This window comes from Corythoichthys intestinalis, chromosome 17 (assembly GCF_030265065.1).
Source record: "Corythoichthys intestinalis isolate RoL2023-P3 chromosome 17, ASM3026506v1, whole genome shotgun sequence".
NCBI lineage: Eukaryota > Metazoa > Chordata > Actinopteri > Syngnathiformes > Syngnathidae > Corythoichthys > Corythoichthys intestinalis.
Window position 1 is genome coordinate 44,852,050 of NC_080411.1, and position 23,257 is coordinate 44,875,306.

The following is a 23,257-nucleotide window of genomic DNA, read 5'->3' on the forward strand; positions in this document are numbered from 1 at the left end:
ACTGTGACATACTTTAATTGGGAGGGGGCAACAGTGTATAGAAATCAAAACTGTCATCAACACTTTCTGGCTGTGACTCAGTCAGTGCCTCTTTTCTTCCTTCAACCTCTGCATCAAAACTTCCTTCCTCAACTTGTTCATCTGAGAACAAACCACATCAGATGGTCACTGAGCCACCAACAGCACAGTTTTCTTAAAACTATTATTTCATTATTATCCATACTTAACAACTCTAGCACCTAATGATTAATAAAGCAATGACATAAAAATCTTATAGAAAAATAACATTGTAATTGTGTTTATAATTGGATTTAATACCTGACTATCCTTGCAAACTTGTTCTTACCAGGTCTGCTATTCACCCAGCTGATGAGGTATCCACTGCCTTTAGCAGCCTCATCTAACTCCTTTTTTTATCCCTCAATCTCCCTTCCCTACGACGCATGTCTATGTAATGAAATATAAATATTTAAAAAAAACAAACAGCCTCCCCGGTGGCTTTTAGTTTGAAAGCTTTCTTAATTTCTTTCTCACTCAGTAACAATGGAGTTAGATTTGTGTTTTTATTATTCAATCAAAAAACAAAGTTACTTCTATCAAAAACAATGTTGCTTCAATCAAAATACAGTATGTACTTTTAATCCCAAAAAGTAGCTTCAATAAAAAAAAATGTTTTTGATTGCAATAATAAATTTGAGACAAAAAAAGCATTTGAAAACTATTTTTCTTGATTGAAACAAATTTTTCCATTTAAGTAATGTTTTGCGTTTGGGCCACATTTTGGCTAGGACATTTGTGTCTTTATTATTCAATCAAATAAGTTGCTTCAAACAAAAAAATATATATAAAAAGAAAAACTGCACATGTGCCAATCACCGTTTACCAAAGCCTGAGAGGGTTTGAGTAGACTCACTATGAAGCTTTTAATAAAGCCAAGCATTTTCTAACTACTTTATTCTTGTTTAAAAATAACTCGGTGGGGCAGTAACATGTTTAAAACATCATAATTCTTACATTATGAAGTGCTCGAAAACCATTTATAAATGATACTTTGGTGAAAAAAGTGAAAAAACATGTCATATATATATATGTATCTTTTTTCCAATGTAAAATCTGAATAAATGCATTGAACACGCACAAAAAAAAAAAAAAGGGGGGGGGGCGCTACTTCGCGGTTTTCACTTATTGCGGCGGATTCTGGTCCCCATTAACCGCGAAAAACGAGGGATCCCTGTATTTCTGAAAAGCTTTAAGAAGCAGGACTCATTCCCACCACTCGTCGGGCCGCTGTTGTGCCGACACCGGCCGTCAGCTCAAATCCAAGCCGAAAATAACACGTCTCCAGCGGACGACGGGAGCGATGTGAGGCGCCCCCTCCATCCGAGAGAATGCCGCTTAATTTGACTCAACAGTGTGTTTCTTCGTTTATATTACCGCTAAATACACAAGCTTGACGCCAATTTAACGGGAGCTATTTTTTTTCATGGGAGATTTGGCTAGCTCTGGCAGTGTTCAACGCAAGCTGCAACGAATGGCAGTAACTTTTTTATATCGCAAAACGTGAAAACGATTGAAACCATTACTCACCAAATTCAATCTGCTGGCAAATACAGGCAAGTGTGTATGCTGCGCTCTGGTCTGCCCCGGTGTGGATAAGGCCTGCTTTTTGTTTTCGCAGCTATGCAATGCCACCCAAAGGCTCTCCGAGCACTCCATGTACAGTAAGGAGTGCGCGCGTTTGGAATAATGGAAGGCACCTTGGGCCGATGATTGGTTCTCGTCAGCGAAGCATAGAAGGATTTGCTGACTGTCCAAGTGTGACATTTTTTAAAGAACCGATTTCTTAAGTGCTCAGTTTACGTACTAAGTTAATCACATGATGATAATAATAATGTAACGTTGATAATAGTCAACCGTTTTATCAGATTGAAATTCTTTATTTGTGGAAACTTATTGAACAACACGACTGCTATCTGCCGCAGCCAACGCACACATATCCCCCGCCAGAACAAACGTAAACACGGAAGGCACGTCCCTCGCTCTCCCGCACCTCCCTCACCCCTCTACGTCATGCGGTGCATTCAGGAACACATGCTAACACCCTCGCCACATTATAACTCGATTCGTTACAATAATAATAATTAAATAAAACCTCCCGACCCCCCCACCCCCCTCCTCCTCCCAGAAAGAATTTCTCCTCGGATCTACGCAATTCACGTAGGTCGCCATTTTTGACTTCAAAACGGCGAATTTCGCCGAAAGGTGAGAGATTTTCATGCCTGTCTTAAGGATCACTGCAAACCAGCTCCTTCATCAAAATCAGGTGATAACTCGTGAATTAGGGCTTTAAACATAATGCTTATGGAAAATACTTCTTATGAGCACACCTGCTTGTTTGGGTCATCGAAGGACTTTACAAATGCAGCAGAGGCATTCGAGGCTGATCGGATTGTATCAGTGCGACCAAGTCTATACATACGAAGTGAGGCACTTTCATATGTCGCACAACAATGATTATACATTCTGCAGAGGGAATAAAAAAGGCAATGAATGATAAGGGAAAACATAATGCATACTTAATAAAAAGTTTAATAGAAGCTGAGCTTTTATTACATCTCACCTGTAGTAAGCCAGTTGTAATGCCACCTGTATAAACGCATCAGGGCTCATCTTGTGGGCTTTTGCAACATTTTTTCCAAATTGGTTGAAAACAATAACTCTCATATCCAGGTCATTGGCTAGTCTACAGGGGGTAAATTGAGACATTTAACTGTTGTTAATAGCGTTATCAATTAGTTGGTTAAAAATAGAAGCAGTACTCACACATTCATGCTCTTTTTGGCCTCTTCAATGTCCTTCTTGATCTCAGGTGTGATGTTGAAGTGCAGTTTTTTGGGCGTAGGCAAAGAAACCGTTGGAGACTGAACCAATTCGGCCTTACGCCTATTTTCACACATGATAAATTTAAAAAAACAAAAAACATACTATCTTAAATAGCAGGTTCTATATTGTATGTTCATTCTAAAAGATTGGTCCATGGTGCTTGTAGGCGTGTTGTTGATGAGCCACTAAAATTGTGATCATTTATTAAAATGTAAATTAGCAGTGAGGTCAAGATGACTGCACAGCATGCAACACATAGCTTCTTTAAGATTTACCTTGCAGCAGGGGTCGCGTTAACCGAATATTTTCCGTCGTTGACCGGTTTTTTAAAACGGTGACGGAAAAAACTGAAGTCCATCCGTCATTTTGACAGGTTGCAATTCACACCCCAGACCACAGGGTGGCGAGTGAGCATATTAATTAGCTATTGTCTCTCTTGATGCATGACGTCGTTGGCCTTACTCGGAAAAATGTCAAGGCAACTGAGCGTCCGAACTAAGGCTACGTATATACTACAGTCTTAATGCACGAATCCGATTTTTTCGTGTTTTTCCGACTCGAGTGAGGCATTAACTTGACGGTCCGAACGTGACAAGTCGCATAGAACGGGACCATTTCAAATCCGATCTGGGTCACTTTCGTATGTGGTCTAAATCCGATCTGGGCCACATTTTCCCAGACTGTCGCGGCGGTCTGTACTGTCCAGTCTGGCAAATCGGATTTAATGCAGCAATTACGTCATCAAAAAGCAAGAGACGGTACGGTAGCTACGGTAGCGATGCAGCAGTGCGTTATTAGCGCCTAGCTTGCCTTGAACATGGCTTTTTAGGAAGGGTCGGACTTGACAAGTCATAAAAAAATTTTAAAAAAGGGTTTGAGGATAAGCCTGAGAGTGATCGGTTTTCTCTCTGCTCCATATAAGCAATATTTCAACATTGCTTACACGGCCGAGAGTCGGGGCAAACTGCCCGTATGTGTGTGTGACATGCACGAACAGTGCGTGCATGCTATCGATCCATATACTTTGAATATAAGCCTAAACGGGGATTATAAATGCCTGTTATTTGTGTCCTCTTTTTAACAGCAACAAGCCTATGGCTACGTTCATACTACAGGTCTTAATGCACGAATCCGATTTTTTGTCATATCTGCGCACTAATTCGCAGTCCGACATGTGCTGAGCAAGACGACCCGCATGCGCAGAAGCATCAAAACAAATGACCATACAATCACACATGCTGGCTGTCATCTGCCGGGGGATGGTGTGGCTCAGTGGTGGAGTAGTTGTCCCCCAACCCAGAGGTTGTGGGTTTGATTCTCCACCCTGATGAACTCGCCTAAGTATCCTTGAGCAAGATACTGAACCCCACATTGCCATGAACTCGCCTAAGTATCCTTGAGCAAGATACTGAACCCCACATTGCTCCTGGTGCTCTGTCACCAGTAGGTAGATGGCAATGTAGTGTAAAGCACTTTGAGTACCTTGAGAGGTAGAAAAGCGCTATACAAGTATAACACCATCCGTCACTCCAGGGATATCATATTTTGCTTATTAAAAAGAGGACACAAATAACAGGCATAAATAATCCCTGTACAGGTTTATATTCAAAGTATATGGATCGATAGCATGCACGCACTGTTCGTGCATGTCACTCACACATACGAGCAGTTTGCCCCGACTCTCGGCCGTGTAAGCAATGTTGAAATATTGCTTATATGGAGCAGAGAAAACCGATCATTCTCAGGCTTATCCGCAAACCTTTTTTTTTTTTTTTTTTAATGACTTGTCAAGTCCGACCCTTCCTAAAAAGCCGTGTTCAAGGCAAGCTAGGCGCTAATAATGCACAGCTGCTTGATGTGTGATGACGCGGTGTGGATTCTCTGTCTGCTTGTTCAGACAGAATATTAATTAAAGATGAATGAAAACTAAATACTATTGAATATGTCATTATTAACATTTTAAAAATTTAAGTGACGGGTAAAAATAGATTATGACCCTGTCAGTCAAAATGACACAACGAAAAAGTCTAGCGCAACCTCTGCCTTGCAGATACAGTATAATGATAGACAACCACTTACGTGTATTCCACAACATGGTCAATCAGGGCAACAATGGGTGGGCCCTCTGCTGGAGCATGCTCATAGTTGGCACCACATGTCCCATCTTCTCCAACGATAAACTGAAATAAAGATGTTTTTTTTTTCTTCTTTAAACAAACATATTTTGAAATTACATTTTCATAAAGTAAACATTTTCAGGGTTTCACCAACATATGAAAGATTATGGCGCACCGCCACACACAATTAAAAGCAGCCATGCCTTGCAAATGAGATGTGTTTTTTTTTTTTTTCCAATTAAGGCCGTTTCAAACTAGCGGCAGCTAGTGTGAAGGGTTCAGCGGCAACCTATTCATTGTGTATTGTAATGTCCGTAACTATGTGCAGGCCCCTTTAAAAGACGATCGAACTGGGGAGCTGTGACGTAGGGCGAAGCGAGTAGGAAGAACGGGAGAACGGGCAAGATAGCGATCACATGTTGCGGCAGCCCGCTGTTATTTTGTAATTGTTTTTCTTTATTATTGTTGCCACAATAAAATTAGTAAGCCAATACCAACTCTCTCCTTCTTCCCCTATCTGGGGCATTACATTATTTTGGATCGGACTTTTCGGCGAAAGTGAGCGGTGGACGGCCGTCTAGAACGGAATGGCAAGTTTGAATAGTTTGAATGAGTTTGCGCCAAGAGGAGGGCCCAAAATAAAGCTTTGCTCTATTTTCAGAGCGCTGCTGCGCTAACGTCAACAACGCATCAAATAGCAGAGGGGCAGGCGTACTTTTATCTGTGCCATCAGGCGGTTTCGGCGGACGAATATATGCAATCACAGCTGACGAAACCTTGACAAACGCGTTTTTTTCAAGTTTCGAGAGAGAGCTTTGGGACACTCGAAAAATGACTCTCATAGCTCTCCTTGCTAAGCTAAATGGTACCTTGATGTGCGTTTGTGTGGAAATGTAGTTCACGAACAACAACAAAAACTATTCACCTTCTCACCAAAACTAGTAAAACTCTTTACACGGCTATAATAATTTCCCCCGACTCCTTGAAATGGGTCCGTTAGCAGAAGTTTTACAGTATTATTGTTGTGGTAATGTAGTATGTATCAGGGCCATATAAAAGGAAAAAGAAGGACTATGAAATGTAAGTCGTACTAATGTTACGAGGGAAAAAGTCGTACTATTACGTAGGGTAATGTAACAGTAATCAGCTACGCATTTTATGTACATGTACAGTACCTTAGCTGTAAGCTATGACATTAGCCTGGCTAATGAAATATTTCAAATAGATCTTAAAGTTATGGTTCTTCTTGAGAAAAAAATGTGGGAAAAATTGTCCTTTGTCATGATATGCTGCAATTTCGCCGTGGCACAACATGGTGAGGCTGTCCAACTCTGATGCAGCCCACCAACCCCATCTTAAAAAAACTCCTAGGGGAAACCCTGCTTTTCTAGTCTGAAGTCCCAGTTTTGAGATTTGCATGTTACCTGCAATGTCTTGTCAAACCAGCGGTTGCCACTGTTCCACACGCTTCCACCTCCATGCAACATTTGGACTGCCGCACAACTGCGATAAGCATCCTCTGACACTTGAGGCATCGGCCCGTCCAAACACAATGTGAATATGCTCCTTTGAATGGCTGACACAGATTCTTTGTTGGTCCGATCTGAATATACAAATCAATTACAAAATCCTGGTTTAATGAGGAATGAAAGCATAATATTTGACATACTAACATGGTGTGATTTTAATCATACAGGTAGTCCCCGTGTTACGAACGGGTTCCGTTGCTACGCTGGCTTAAACCTCTAAGTAACTCAAAATACCCTCTAAATCACTGGAGACAAATTGGCGGACGAGACTCTGGCATCGTAAAGTAAAAGTCATCTAAGTCGGGTACGTCGTTTTTTCATGACGATGACGAGCTAAAAAACGTGGCTTGGGGGACTAGAACATAACTGGATGAATGCAAGTTTTCGTCTAAAGAGACAAAAATGCGACATTGTTTCTGTCATATGGTCACAATGTGTGACATTTTCATATTGCACTTGGAGTACATCCGTTTGCACTGCAGCAGTGTTTGCGTGCTGTCACTCGTGTGAGATATGCTGCACCTCGCCCTCACTCTCCTCACTGGAGTTTAGGATTGCGTTTCAAGCTAGACTGCGCTCCATTTTACTTGTTTAGAAACACATTCATAGATTTGTTTTCTGATCTGGGCAGTGTTGCTTTAGCCTTCAAAGGTCTGTGCTGAGTGATCATCGCACAATAAATGTAACTAAAGATGCAGGATAATATCGGTTACCGATAATTATCGGCCGATAATGGCAATTATGACGTCACACAGATAATCCAGATAAAAAAACAAAAAAACAAAACGATAATGCAATCCGATAATTATATACTTGATTTGACCTCCAAATGTGCGCAAACGAAGCAGTTTTGCCCACTTCTCCACTGCCGCTTCCTCAACCCCTCCTCTCTCTGAAGCCCCTGAGGGAGGAGGGGTTGAGGAGTATAGCGTCATAGAGGCGGAGTTACACAACAGAGTTGAGGCAATATTATAGCGGATCTCACTAAAGTGGGTTGTTTTGCAAAACATGCACTGCAGAAGTTCCTCGAGGCGGAAAGAAAGCGTCCTCAGTCAACACCACTAACCCAGCAGCCATTTAAAACTGCATCACAAAGATTTTGGGAACAAATACGAGGCTGCTGCTAGCGCGAAGGCTACAGCTAAACACACATAAACTACGCTAAACAACGGGGCTTGTGACGATAGAGAGACGCTGCGGCCTTCCTGGAGTCGGGTTGTTTAGGAATGTAGCCCAAAGCTGGTGGTAAACTCCATCTAAGGCTAAACACCGGCATGGAGACCGAGACAAGTAGCAGTCTTCCGACGGAGCCCGCCGCTCTAGCCGGTCTGGCAGGCTGCCGGCGGGGCGGGCAGGCGGGCCGAGCCCGATTGCCCAGCAGCGGGACCTCCGGTGAACACCCCGGTTTCTCGAGCGTTCCTCCACGGCATGTGGGACGTGCCTCCGTCCGGAGCAGAGCCATGCACCAAATACTCCGCGGCGAGACCGCCGGGGCGGGCGGATATAACACCAGTACGAACGTAGCTGCCGCCGCCACTCATCTCCAATTCAACTCATCGTGCACTACGGCTCCGGACGGACTGAAGGGCACAGCGGGAGGGGATGCCAGACGAGAGACGTTTTTTTTTACCGAAGTGACCGGAGAGCACAAGCCCCGGATAAAAAAAAAATAATGCAGTCTATACGACCACCATTCTTCGTGACAAACATGCCAATTACATCAGTTTCACCACGGACATTTGGACAAGTGATGTCAAGTAAGCATGCTTCGGCACAGTGGTTAGATGATAATTGTAACATGCACCAAACCACTCACAAGAAGTCAGCCAGTCAGTAATGCATGCAGTACGCTGTAAATTTATGACGTCTTAATCAGATCATTCTTCTTAAATGTAGTCAAATAATTTTCCCCATCTTGTTTTGAGTGTTAAAGACTAACAAATGAATGCTCCAGATTTTTCCACTTACTTGATGTAAATATTGCCATTTGTACTTATTAAGCCCATACTCAAAAAAAAAAAAAAAAAAAAAAAAAAAAAGGCCATTTTTCACCTAAATCAAGAAAAAAATGCTTTCAAATAATGTTTTGAACCATACCTATTCTTGAACATTGACTTTTTTTTAGGATTAAGTATAATATTTTACTACTTAAAATTAGGCTGTTAACCTTATTTTCGGTTAGCTATTTTTCTTCACGAAATCTGAGTGAAATATACTTGAAGTGCTGGCAGATAATTTCACTTATTTCCAATAGATTTACACTCAAAACAATGGAATTTAACTAGTTTTAAGGAGGTGTGTTTTTGCAGTGTAGTAATGTTATATGTTATATGTTAGGAATGGCTTACTTTTAAATGCATTTTTGTGCAACTTAGGTATTTTCTCTGTAAGTAATTGTTGCCAAAAGTTTACCATTACACAATGTCAGACAATTTGTCTTTATTTAGATGTTGGAATTTACTACTTGTTCACATTTGATGTTGAAAAAAGGAGCAATAAATTATATTTGTCCACAGTAATATTTTCTCTTGTGTATGCTTTAAAATTTTACATAAATCTTTTAATAGAATTATTGGCTGGACATTATCAGTTATCGGTTGGAACGAGGAGGAAATTATCTGTTATCGGTATCAGATAATGAAAATAATGTCCTGCTTTTCCTGCTGAGTGTGTATCATCATCACACAGTTGTAGTTGTCCTTGTAGACACACAAGATGTGCTCGTCTGTCTATGTAGTATGTTCATTTGAAATTTTTGGAAACTTTTATTCATTTTGAGACTAAAACTTTTTAATTTTACAGACGAAAGCATGTTGAGTAACTCAGACCCGTGCAGTACATAAGGCGAGCTAGGCAAATGCCTAGGGGCGTCGCACCGTCCAAAAGGGCGTCGAGAAATCATTTCAAACAATATATGATGACAGCAGTATTAAAAAAAATATATACAAGACAAAAAAAAAAAAAAAACAACAACAAAACATATCGTATTAAGTCTTTAAATAATATTGAAATCATTAGGGCCCGAGCACTAGGCGTGCGAAGGCCCTATTGTAATGCAAAGGATTATTATTATTATTATTAGGGCCCGAGCACTAGGCGTGCGAAGGCCCTATTGTAATGCAAAGGATTATTATTATTATTATTATTATTAGGGCCCGAGCACTAGGCGTGCGAAGGCCCTATTGTAATGCAAAGGATTATTATTATTATTATTATTATTATTATTCTTCTTTCTTCATGGCAAATGAAAATGGCCAATTTGGAGGCCTGAACATGCACGAAAAGTCACCAAAATTTGCACATACGTGCAGATTCGCGTAAAATTTGATAATCTTGCGTCGTTTTGAAAAAATTTCAAAAAATGGCTCAGTGGCGCCCCCTTGACCCTTAAAATTTTCAAAAAGGCCTCTCCTCTCAGGTTTTCAACGTAGAGCGATGAAATTTGGGGAGTAGATACCTTATGCCTAACTGTTCAAAAAAGCCTCTTGCACCCATATTCCAAATCCGACAGGAAATCGGATATTTTGGATCAAATGTGAAATTTTTTCGGTTCACAGTTGGAGTTTACGTTTGGAGGCCTGAACATGCACGAAAACTCACCAAAATTTGCACATACATGCAACTTTGCGTAAATTTTGATAATCTACAAAAAAATTTAACAAAATCGCTCAGTGGCGCCCCCTTGAAATTTTCAAAAAGGCCTTTCCTATTAGGTTTTTTCAACGTAGAATGATGAAATTTGGTGAGTCGATACATTGCGTAAAACTGCTCCAAAAAGTCTCTTGCACCTATATTCCAAATCCAACAGGAAGTCGGAAATTTTGGATCAAATGCGAAATTTTATCGATTTACATTTGAGACCTTGTCGCTGAAGAAAATAGTTGGATCGTCTTCAAAATTGGTCAGACTATACAGGAGACATATGAGATCTTAAGTTTTCAAAATGGTGAGTTTTCATCCAAGGGTCTGGCCTGGGCGTAGTCCCAAAGTTGGCCATTTTTGGGCAAAACACCAAATTCAGAAAATGATTAAAAACTCCGTGATACAACGTTCAATCTTTTTCATTTCTAGCAAGTATATGAGATATCCCAGCCTGAACACGACTGCATTTAAATTTTACCCATTAGGCTTGGCGCCCCCTAGTGGGAACAGGAAATGGCCTTCTTTACGAGACAGGCTCCTCCTCCAAGGGAAAAAAATCTATTGACCTCAAACCTGTTTCAGGGGAGCCTCAAGACATGTGTTCAGGTGCCTAATGAAAAATATTGAGGTTTTGTAGAAGCGGAGAGGTACAAACTGGAAGTGAAAATGACCGTCAACAATTTGTCTCGCCAAAAACTTTGAACAGTCATAACTCGGCAGATATACAACATATCTGCGCCAAACTTCCCGTGTTTGTTGAGAGTCATACCCTGAAGGTTCGTGTAGGGGTCATTTGCATCAACTCTACAGTGCCAACTAGTGGCGACAGAAAGAAGTTTTAAAAAAGGCCTTTCCTATTGGGTTTTTCCAACATAGAGTGAGGAAATTTGGGGAGTTGATACCTTGTGCAAAACTGCTCCAAAAAGTCTCTTGCACCCATTTTCCAAATCCAACAGGAAATCGGGTATTTTGGATCAAATGTGAAATTTTTATCGGTTCACAGTAGGAGTTTACATTTGGAGGCTTGAACATGAACGAAAACTCACAAAAATTTCGACATACATGCGGCTTTGCATAACGTTCAATAATCTTGCAACGTTACGAAAAAATGTAACAAAATGGCTCAGTGGCGCCCCCTTGAAATTTTCAAAAAGGCCTCTCCATTTAGGTTTTTTCAACGTAGATGGATGAAATTCAGAGAGTCAATACCTTGTACAAAACTGCTCCAAAAAGTCTCTTGCATGCGTATTCCAAACCCAACAGGAAATCGGGTATTTTGGATTGAATGTGAATTTTTTATCGATTTACAGTGTGCACATTTTACACCTTGGCACCTAGGGAATTAGTTTGATCATTCTCAAAATTGGCGAGACTGTTCATGAGGCATATGAAATCTTAAGTTATCAAAATGGTGTGTTTTCATTCACGGGCCTGACCTGGGCGGGGTGCCAAAGTCGGCCATTTTTTCGCCAAAACACCGAATTCGGAAAATGACTGATAACTCCCTCATACAACGTTCAATCTATTTTAAATCTGCCATGTGTGTGAGGTATACCAGCCTGAGCAGGACTGGATTGAAAATTTACCATTTGTGCCTGGCGCCTCCTAGTGGGAACAGGAAATGCCCTTTTTTACGGTGACACACTCCTCCTCCAAGGGAAAAAATTAATCGACCTCAAACCTGCATAAGGGAAGCCTTAAGACCTGTCTTCAGGTGCCTGATGAAAAATATTGAAGTTTCGTTGAAGCGGAGGGGTCCAAACAGGAAAGTGAAAATGACTGTCAATAATTTTTCTCTCCAAAAATTTTGAACAGTCATAACTCGGCAGATATACAACATATCTGCGGCAAACTTCCCGTGCTTGTTGAGAGTCATACCCTGAAGGGCCTTGTAGGGGTCATTTGCATCAAACCTACAGCGCCAACTAGTGGCAATAGAAAGTCACTCGTTTTTCCAATACATGTTCAGTTCTTTTCAGGTTGGTCATTGTAGTTTCAAGACCTATTAAAATACTTATTTACGGCCCATGTCCACGTGTCTCTGTCTGTTGCCGTGACGACCCTTTGTTCGCCATTTAAAGGAAATATTTTTTTTCAGAGACTCAGGCAGCTTATAGAGCCACAGTATTTGGCACACTTGGTCGAATTGGCCGAGTTAGAAGATTAATTTTGGGTTTTGAATAAGGGCTTGGCTGCACAGCTCAGTAGTGGCTCCTTTTTTGTAGTACTCTCTCCAATAGGGGTTTTTATCTCTTGGGTGTGGGAATGTAAATAGGCGACTTTCGAGCATGTTAGGTTCTAATGAGATAATTAGAGAGGAGGATCTGCCACCAGCCTGACCTGCACACAGTCCGAGTTGCGTGACGTCCGAGTTGCGCTAGATTGCGAGGGCCCGTTCAGTCCTGCTTGCAGGCCTAGTTAGGGCCCGAGCACTCTCAGCGTGCGAGGCCCTATTGTTCTTCGAAGGATTATTATTAGGGCCCGAGCACTCTCAGCGTGCGAGGCCCTATTGTTCTTCGAAGGATTATTATTATTATTATTATTATTAGGGCCCGAGCACTCTCAGCGTGCGAGGCCCTATTGTTCTTCGAAGGATTATTATTATTATTATTATTATTATTATTATTATTATTATTTTTTCATGGCAAATGAAAATGGCCAATTTGAAGGCCTGAACATGCTCAAAAACTCACCAAAATTTGCATATACATCCGGCTTCGCGAAAATTTCGAAAATTTAGCAACGTTTTTTAAAAAAATCAAAAAATGGCTCAGTGGCGCCCCCTTGAAATTTTAAAAATGCCCTTTGCTTTGATGTTTTTCAACGTAGAGCGATGAAATTTGGGGAGTGGATACGTTGTCCAGAGACGCTTCAAAAAGTCTGCAGCACCCATATTCCAAACCCAACAGGAAATCGGATATTTTGGATTGAATGTTGAAAAACATAGCATTTTGGGCGAAAACCAGCATGCACGTTTCAGACCATTGCGCCGAGCCAGTACGTTGGATCTTCCTCAAAATTGGTGTACGTCTTCATGAGACATATGAGATATTAAGTTGTGAAAATGGTGAGTTTTCGTCCACGGGCCTAACCTGGGCGGGGTACCAAAGTCGGGTGTTTTTTTGGCAACGCGCCAATTTCAGTAAATGTTTAATAACTTCCTGATACAAGGTCCAATCTTTTTCATATTTGGCATGCGTGTAAGGTGTCTTAACCTGAACACGACTGCATTGAAATATTTTCCATTAGGCCTGGCGCCCCCTTGTGGGAAGAGGAAACACCCATTTTTACGAGAAAGGCTCCTCCTCCTGGTGAAAAACATCAATTGACCTCAAACCTGCATCAGGGGAGCCTTAAGACATGTCTTTAGGTATATGATGAAAAATATTGAGTTTTCGTTGATGTAGCAGTACCCAAACAGGAAAGTGAAAAGACCCTCGGCATTTTGTCACAAAATGGCCAATTTCCAGGTCTGAACATGCTCGAAAACTCACCTAAATTTGCACATACATGCGGCTTCATGTAAATTTCATGAATTTAGCAACATTGCCAAAAGATGTAATAAAATGGCTCAGTGGCGCCCCCTTCAATTTTTAAAAAAGGCCTGTCCTATTAGTTTTTTTCGACGTAGAGTGATGAAATTTGGGGAGTGGATACGTTGTGCAAAACTGCTCCAAAAAGTCTCTTGCACCCATATTCCAAACCCAACAGGAAATCGGGTATTAGGGATTGAATCTTGCACAACATGGCATTTTTGTCTAAAAACAGCATGCACGTTTGACACCATTACGCCGAGGCAGTAAGTTGAATGCTCCTCAAAATTGGTCAGACTATTCATGACACATATGAGATGTTAGGTTATCAAAATGGTGACATTTCATTCACGGCCCTTTCCTGGCCAGGGGAGCAAATGTGTCTTATTTTTGACAATACAATTCAGTCAATGACTATAAGTCGCGGTTTTTTTCATATTTTGCTTTGGGGTGCGACTTATACTCAGCAGCGACTTATGTGTGAAATTATTAACACATTATGATAAAATTTCCCATTTTATTTTGGTGTTTTGGACTAATGGTTTTGTGAACTTGTTAGCATGCTATAGTTATCTGAATAACTCTTAATAGCTATGGCCACGTTCGCGTTCTCCCTTTGGCAATGTATGTTCAAATGTATAATTGACTTTTTTTATATTGAAATGGATGCATTTAGTTTGTGGCGCTTTCACGCCCACCTGGGAGCGCACTCGCACTTGTTTACGTGAAGAAGAGCGCTCGCACACCAGAAGAAGACAGACAGCTACGTAGCTCTGAGTGAGTGAGTGAGTGAGTGAGTGAGTGAGTGAGTGAGTGAGTGAGTGAGTGAGTGAGTGAGTGAGTGAGTGAGTGGGCGAGTTAGCGAGAGGGAAAGACGGCTGCGAAGCTACGTTCATTGTTTATGCTTTTAAAATATCTCTACAGAGGCAACGCCTGCGTGTATCATCTTTTCTGTTGTTGTTGTGTGTTTTCCACCCGCGAGCGGACACTTACAGCCAGTTGTGTGGTTGTTTGAATGGTGTGCTAATGCTAGCGAACGCATGCTAATCTGTTATGTTATTGCTGCAATAGTACCTAATTATCATTTATTTACGTTGATGTGAACCTGTTTGCTATCGAGGACCAAATTGATTCAACAAATTATGCGGACGTCCAGCATTGTCTTTTTGGAGTTCGCTGTATATAGCCAGGACCGAGCGGTAGCGTCCTGGTGAGGACAGTATATTCGCATTTCGTTGTTTATGCACTGTACACTGTAGATTTATTCAGCATGTTGTTCTCTATTGTATTTTTATATTAAACTGCCTTTCAAGATGACATATCTGTTCTATGTGTTGGATTTTATCAAGTAAATTTCCCCCAAAATTGCGACTTATACTCCGGTAAGACTTATATATGTTTTTTTTCTCTTTGTTGGGCATTTTCTGGCTTGTGCGACTTATACTCAGGTGCGACTTGTAGTCCGAAAAATACGGTAATAACTTCCTGATTGAAGGTGCAATCTTTTTCATATTTGGCATGAATGTGAAGTATTTCAGCCTGCACATGACTTTATTGAAATATTACTCATTACGCCTGGCGCCCCCTAGTGGGAACAGGAAACACACTTTTAATTAAATAGAAAGGCTCCTGCTTCTCAGGGTCAAAAATCATTTGACCTCAAACCTGAATCAGCGGAGCCTTAAGACATGTGTTCAGGTGCCTGATCAACAATTTTGTTTCGTTAAAGCAGAGGGGTCCAAAAGGAAAGTCATAATGACCGTGTTCAGGTGCCTAATAAACAATTTTGTTTTGTTAAAGCAGAGGGGTCCCATAGGAAAGTCATAATGACCGTCGCCATTTTCTCTCCCCACTAATTTTGAACATTCAGACATGCAATATATCTTTATTATTATTTTTTCATGGCAAATGAAAATGGCCAATTTGAAGGCCTGAACATGCTCAAAAACTCACCAAAATTTGCACATACATCCGGCTTCGCGAAAATTTCGAAAATTTAGCAACGTTTTTAAAAAAAATCCAAAAATGGCTCAGTGGCGCCCCCTTGAAATTTTAAAAATGCCCTTTGCTTTGATGTTTTTCAACGTAGAGCGATGAAATTTGGGGAGTGGATACGTTGTCCAGAGACGCTTCAAAAAGTCTGCAGCACCCATATTCCAAACCCAACAGGAAATCTGATATTTTGGATTGAATGTTGAAAAACATAGCATTTTGGGCGAAAACCAGCATGCACGTTTCAGACCATTGCGCCGAGCCAGTACGTTGGATCTTCCTCAAAATTGGTGTACGTCTTCATGAGACATATGAGATATTAAGTTGTGAAAATGGTGAGTTTTCGTCCACGGGCCTAACCTGGGCGGGGTACCAAAGTCGGGTGTTTTTTTGGCAACGCGCCAATTTCAGTAAATGATTAATAACTTCCTGATACAAGGTCCAATCTTTTTCATATTTGGCATGCGTGTAAGGTGTCTTAACCTGAACACGACTGCATTGAAATATTTTCCATTAGGCCTGGCGCCCCCTTGTGGGAAGAGGAAACACCCTTTTTTACGAGAAAGGCTCCTCCTCCTGGTGAAAAACATCAATTGACCTCAAACCTGCATCAGGGGAGCCTTAAGACATGTCTTTAGGTATCTGATGAAAAATATTGAGTTTTCGTTGATGTAGCAGTACCCAAACAGGAAAGTGAAAAGACCCTCGGCATTTTGTCACAAAATGGCCAATTTCGAGGTCTGAACATGCTCGAAAACTCACCTAAATTTGCACATACATGCGGCTTCATGTAAATTTCATGAATTTAGCAACATTGCCAAAAGATGTAATAAAATGGCTCAGTGGCGCCCCCTTCAATTTTTAAAAAAGGCCTGTCCTATTAGTTTTTTTCGACGTAGAGTGATGAAATTTGGGGAGTGGATACGTTGTGCAAAACTGCTCCAAAAAGTCTCTTGCACCCATATTCCAAACCCAACAGGAAATCGGGTATTAGGGATTGAATCTTGCACAACATGGCATTTTTGTCTAAAACCAGCATGCACGTTTGACACCATTACGCCGAGGCAGTAAGTTGAATGCTCCTCAAAATTGGTCAGACGATTCATGACACATATGAGATGTTAGGTTATCAAAATGGTGACATTTCATTCACGGCCCTTTCCTGGCCAGGGGAGCAAATGTGTCTTATTTTTGACAATACAATTCAGTAAATGACTATAAGTCGCGGTTTTTTTCATATTTTGCTTTGGGGTGCGACTTATACTCAGCAGCGACTTATGTGTGAAATTATTAACACATTATGATAAAATTTCCCATGTTATTTTGGTGTTTTGGACTAATGGTTTTGTAAACTTGTTAGCATGCTATAGTTATCTGAATAACTCTTAATAGCTATGGCCACGTTCGCATTCTGCCTTTGGCAATGTATGTTCAATTGTATAATTGACTTTTTTATATTGAAATGGATGCATTTAGTTTGTGGCGCTTTCATGCCCACCTGGGAGCGCACTCGCACACCAGAAGAAGACAGACAGCTACGTAGCTCTGAGTGAGTGAGTGAGTGAGTGAGTGAGTGAGTGAGTGAGTGAGTGAGTGAGTGAGTGAGTGAGTGAGTGAGTGAGTGAGTGAGTGAGTGAGTGAGTGAGTGAGTGAGTGAGTGAGTGAGTGAGTGAGTGAGTTAGCGAGAGGGAAAGACGGCTGCGAACCTACGTTCATTGTTTATGCTTTTAAAATATCTCTACAGAGGCAACGCCTGCGTGTATCATCTTTTCTGTTGTTGTTGTGTGTTTTCCACCCGCGAGCGGACACTTACAGCCAGTTGTGTGGTTGTTTGAATGGTGTGCTAATGCTAGCGAACGCATGCTAATCTGTTACGTTATTGCTGCAAAAGTACCTAATTATCATTTATTTACGTTGATGTGAACCTGTTTGCTATCGAGGACCAAATCGATTCAACAAATTATGCGGACGTCCAGCATTGTCTTTTTGGAGTTCGCTGTATATAGCCAGGACCGAGCGGTAGCGTCCTGGTGAGGACAGTATATTCGCATTTCGTTGTTTATGCACTGTACACTGTACATTTATTCAGCATGTTGTTCTCTATTGTATTTTTATATTAAACTGCCTTTCAAGATGACATATCTGTTCTATGTGTTAGATTTTATCAAGTAAATTTCCCCCAAAATTGCGACTTATACTCCGGTAAGACTTATAAAAGTTTTTTTTTCTCTTTGTTGGGCATTTTCTGGCTTGTGCGACTTATACTCAGGTGCCACTTGTAGTCCGAAAAATACGGTAATAACTTCCTGATTGAAGGTGCAATCTTTTTCATATTTGGCATGAATGTGAAGTATTTCAGCCTGCACATGACTTTATTGAAATATTACTCATTACGCCTGGCGCCCCCTAGTGGGAAAAGGAAACACACTTTTAATTAAAGAGAAAGGCTCCTGCTTCTCAGGGACAAAAATCAATTGACCTCAAACCTGAATCAGGGGAGCCTTAAGACATGTGTTCAGGTGCCTGATCAACAATTTTGTTTCGTTAAAGCAGAGGGGTCCAAAAGGAAAGTCATAATGACCGTGTTCAGGTGCCTAATAAACAATTTTGTTTGGTTAAAGCAGAGGGGTCCCATAGGAAAGTCATAATGACCGTCGCCATTTTCTCTCTCCACTAATTCTGAACATTCAGACATGCAATATAGAGCGGTAGCGTCCTGGTGAGGACAGTATATTCGCATTTCGTTGTTTATGCACTGTACACTGTACATTTATTCAGCATGTTGTTCTCTATTGTATTTTTATATTAAATTGCCTTTCAAAATGACATATCTGTTCTATGTGTTGGATTTTATCAAGTAAATTTCCCCCAAAAATGCGACTTATACTCCGGTGCGACCTATATATGTTTTTTTTCTCTTTGTTGGGCATTTTATGGCTTGTGCGACTTATACTCAGGTGCGACTTGTAGTCCCAAAAATACGGTAATAACTTCCTGATTGAAGGTGCGATCTTTTTCATATTTGGCATGAATGTGAAGTATTTCAGCCTGCACATGACTTTATTGAAATATTACCCATTACGCCTGGCGCCCCCTAGTGGGAACAGGAAACACCCTTTTAATTAAATAGAAAGGCTCCTGCTTCTCAGGGACAAAAATCAATTGACCTCAAACCTGAATCAGCGGAGCCTTAAGACATGTGTTCAGGTGCCTGATCAACAATTTTGTTTCGTTAAAGCAGAGGGGTCCAATAGGAAAGTCATAATGACCGTGTTCAGGTGCCTAATAAACAATTTTGTTTTGTTAAAGCAGAGGAGTCCGATAGGAAAGTCATAATGACCGTCGCCATTTTCTCTCCCCACTAATTCTGAACATTCAGACATGCAATATATCTGCCTGGATATCTTTCTGTTGTCGACTGCCACCGCCCCGACCTGCCTGCCCTCCGACTTTATTTGACGTCCGAGTTGCGCCATACGCGAGGGCCCGTTCAGTCCTGCTTGCAGGGCTAGTTATTATTATTCTTTCTTCATGGCAAATGAAAATGGCCAATTTGGAGGCCTGAACATGCACGAAAAGTCACCAAAATTTGCACATACGTGCAGATTCGCGTAAATTTCGATAATCTTGCGTCGTTTTGAAAAAATGTCAAAAAATGGCTCAGTGGCGCCCCCTTGACCCTTAAAATTTTCAAAAAGGCCTCTCCTCTCAGGTTTTCAACGTAGAGCAATGAAATTTGGGGAGTAGATACCTTATGCCTAACTGCTCAAAAAAGCCTCTTGCACCCATATTCCAAATCCAACAGGAAATCGGTTATTTTGGATCGAATCTGAAATTTTTTCGGTTCACAGTTGGAGTTCACATTTGGAGGCTTGAACATGCACGAAAACTCACCAAAATGTGCACATATGTTCAACTTTGCGTAAATTTTGATAATCTTTGAAAAAAATTAACAAAAAGGCTCAGTGGCGCCCCCTTGAAATTTTCAAAAAGGCCTGTCCTATTAGGTTTTTTCAACGTAGAATGATGAAATTTGGTGAGTCGATACATTGTGTAAAACTGCTCCAAAAAGTCTCTTGCACCTATATTCCAAATCCAACAGGAAGTCGGAAATTTTGGATCAAATGCGAAATTTTATCGATTTACATTTGAGACCTTGTCGCTGAAGAAAATAGTTGGATCGTCTTCAAAATTGGTCAGACTATTCAGGAGACATATGAGATCTTAAGTTTTCAAAATGGTGAGTTTTCATCCAAGGGTCTGACCTGGGCGTGGTCCCAAAGTCGGCCATTTTTGGGCAAAATACCAAATTCAGAAAATGATTAAAAACTCCGTGATACAACGTTCAATCTTTTTCATTTCTAGCATGTATATGAGATATCCCAGCCTGAACACGACTGCATTGAAATATTACTCATTAGGCCTGGCGCCCCCTAGTGGGAACAGGAAATGGCCTTCTTTACGAGACAGGCTCCTCCTCCAAGGGAAAAAAATCTATTGACTTCAAACCTGTTTCAGGGGAGCCTCAAGACATGTGTTCAGGTGCCTGATGAAAAATATTGAGGTTTCGTTGAAGCGGAGAGGTCCAAACTGGAAGTGAAAATGACCGTCAACAATTTGTCTCGCCAAAAACTTTGAACAGTCATAACTCGGCAGATATGCAACATATCTGCGCCAAACTTTCCGTGTTTGTTGAGAGTCATACCCTGAAGGTTCTTGTAGGGGTCATTTGCATCAACTCTACAGTGCCAACTAGTGGCGACAGAAAGAAGTTTTAAAAAAGGCCTTTCCTATTGGGTTTTTTCAACATAGAGCGAGGAAATTTGGGGAGTAGATACCTTATGCAAAACTGCTCCAAAAAGTCTCTTGCACCCGTATTCCAAATCCAACAGGAAATCGGGTATTTTGGATCAAATGTGAAATTTTTATCGGTTCACAGTAGGAGTTTACATTTGGAGGCTTGAACATGCACGAAAACTCACAAAAATTTCGACATACATGCGGCTTTGCATAACGTTCAATAATCTTGCAACGTTACGAAAACATGTAAAAAAATGGCTCACTGGCGCCCCCTTGAAATTTTCAAAAAGGCCTCTCCATTTAGGTTTTTCTAACATAGAGTGATGAAATTTGGAGAGTCAAAACTTTGTGCAAAACTGCTCCAAAAAGTCTCTTGCACACACATTCCAAATCCTACAGGAAATCGGGTATTTTGGATTGAATGTGAACTTTTTATCGATTTACAGTGTGCACATTTTACACCTTGGCACCTAGGGAATTAGTTTGATCATTCTCAAAATTAGTGAGACTGTTCATGAGGCATATGAAATCTTAAGTTATAAAAATGGTGTGTTTTCATTCATGGGCCTGACCTGGGCGGGGCGCCAAACTCTTCCATTTTTTCGCCAAAAACCGAATTCGGAAAATGACTGATAACTCCCTCATACAACGTTCAATCTATTTTAAATCTGGCATGTGTGTGAGGTATACCAGCCTGAGCAGGACTGGATTGAAAATTTACCATTTGTGCCTGGCGCCTCCTAGTGGGAACAGGAAATGCCCTTTTTTACGGGACACACTCCTCCTCTAAAGGGAAAAAAATCAATCTACCTCAAACCTGCATAAGGGAAACCTTAAGACCTGTCTTCAGGTGCCTGATGAAAAATATTGAAGTTTCGTTGAAGCGGAGGGGTCCAAACAGGAAAGTGAAAATGACTGTCAACAATTTTTCTCTCCAAAAACTTTGAACAGTCATAACTCGGCAGATATACAAGATATCTGCGCCAAACTTCCCGTGCTTGTTGAGAGTCATACCCTGAAGGGCCTTGTAGGGGTCATTTGCATCAACCCTACAGCGCCAACTAGTGGCGATAGAAAGTCACTCGTTTTTCCAAAACATGTCCAGTTCTTTTCATGTTGGTCATTGTAGTTTCAAGACCTATTAAAATACTTTTTTACGGCCCATGTCCACGTGTCTCTGTCTGTTGCCGTGACGACCCTTTGTTCGCCATTTAAAGGAAATATTTTTTTTCAGAGACTCAGGGAGCTTATAGAGCCACAATAGTTGGCACACTTGGTCGAATTGGCCGAGTTAGAAGATTAATTTTGGTTTTGAATAAGGGCTTGGCTGCACAGCTCAGTAGTGGCTCCTTTTTTGTAGTACTCTCTCCAATAGGGGTTTTTATCTCTTGGGTGTGGGAATGTAAATAGGCGACTTTCGAGCATGTTAGGTTCTAATGAGATGATTAAAGAGGAGGATCTGCCACCACCCTGACCTGCACACAGTCCGAGTTGCGTGACGTCCGAGTTGCGCTAGATTGCGAGGGCCCGTTCAGTCCTGCTTGCAGGCCTAGTTATTATTATTATTATTATTATTCTTCTTTCTTCATGGCAAATGAAAATGGCCAATTTGGAGGCCTGAACATGCACGAAAAGTCACCAAAATTTGCACATACGTGCAGATTCGCGTAAAATTTGATAATCTTGCGTCGTTTTGAAAAAATTTCAAAAAATGGCTCAGTGGCGCCCCCTTGACCCTTAAAATTTTCAAAAAGGCCTCTCCTCTCAGGTTTTCAACGTAGAGCGATGAAATTTGGGGAGTAGATACCTTATGCCTAACTGTTCAAAAAAGCCTCTTGCACCCATATTCCAAATCCGACAGGAAATCGGATATTTTGGATCAAATGTGAAATTTTTTCGGTTCACAGTTGGAGTTTACGTTTGGAGGCCTGAACATGCACGAAAACTCACCAAAATTTGCACATACATGCAACTTTGCGTAAATTTTGATAATCTACAAAAAAATTTAACAAAATCGCTCAGTGGCGCCCCCTTGAAATTTTCAAAAAGGCCTTTCCTATTAGGTTTTTTCAACGTAGAATGATGAAATTTGGTGAGTCGATACATTGCGTAAAACTGCTCCAAAAAGTCTCTTGCACCTATATTCCAAATCCAACAGGAAGTCGGAAATTTTGGATCAAATGCGAAATTTTATCGATTTACATTTGAGACCTTGTCGCTGAAGAAAATAGTTGGATCGTCTTCAAAATTGGTCAGACTATACAGGAGACATATGAGATCTTAAGTTTTCAAAATGGTGAGTTTTCATCCAAGGGTCTGGCCTGGGCGTAGTCCCAAAGTTGGCCATTTTTGGGCAAAACACCAAATTCAGAAAATGATTAAAAACTCCGTGATACAACGTTCAATCTTTTTCATTTCTAGCAAGTATATGAGATATCCCAGCCTGAACACGACTGCATTTAAATTTTACCCATTAGGCTTGGCGCCCCCTAGTGGGAACAGGAAATGGCCTTCTTTACGAGACAGGCTCCTCCTCCAAGGGAAAAAAATCTATTGACCTCAAACCTGTTTCAGGGGAGCCTCAAGACATGTGTTCAGGTGCCTAATGAAAAATATTGAGGTTTTGTAGAAGCGGAGAGGTACAAACTGGAAGTGAAAATGACCGTCAACAATTTGTCTCGCCAAAAACTTTGAACAGTCATAACTCGGCAGATATACAACATATCTGCGCCAAACTTCCCGTGTTTGTTGAGAGTCATAC

The 23,257-nt window shown here is 41.0% G+C and overlaps 1 protein-coding gene across 1 annotated transcript in view; it reads right to left on the reverse strand.

Annotated features, from left to right (window-relative positions):
* Positions 1-23,257, reverse strand: part of crata (carnitine O-acetyltransferase a) — a 48,816-nt gene that overhangs the window by 12,349 nt on the left and 13,210 nt on the right. Inside the window, exons 7-11 of the mRNA XM_057818863.1 lie at positions 6,425-6,603; positions 4,963-5,063; positions 2,824-2,943; positions 2,621-2,743; positions 2,388-2,523 (exon numbers count right to left, since the gene is read on the reverse strand). Of these exons, the coding sequence (XP_057674846.1) occupies positions 2,388-2,523; positions 2,621-2,743; positions 2,824-2,943; positions 4,963-5,063; positions 6,425-6,603 (659 nt within the window). The remainder of the gene's footprint in view (positions 1-2,387; positions 2,524-2,620; positions 2,744-2,823; positions 2,944-4,962; positions 5,064-6,424; positions 6,604-23,257) is intronic.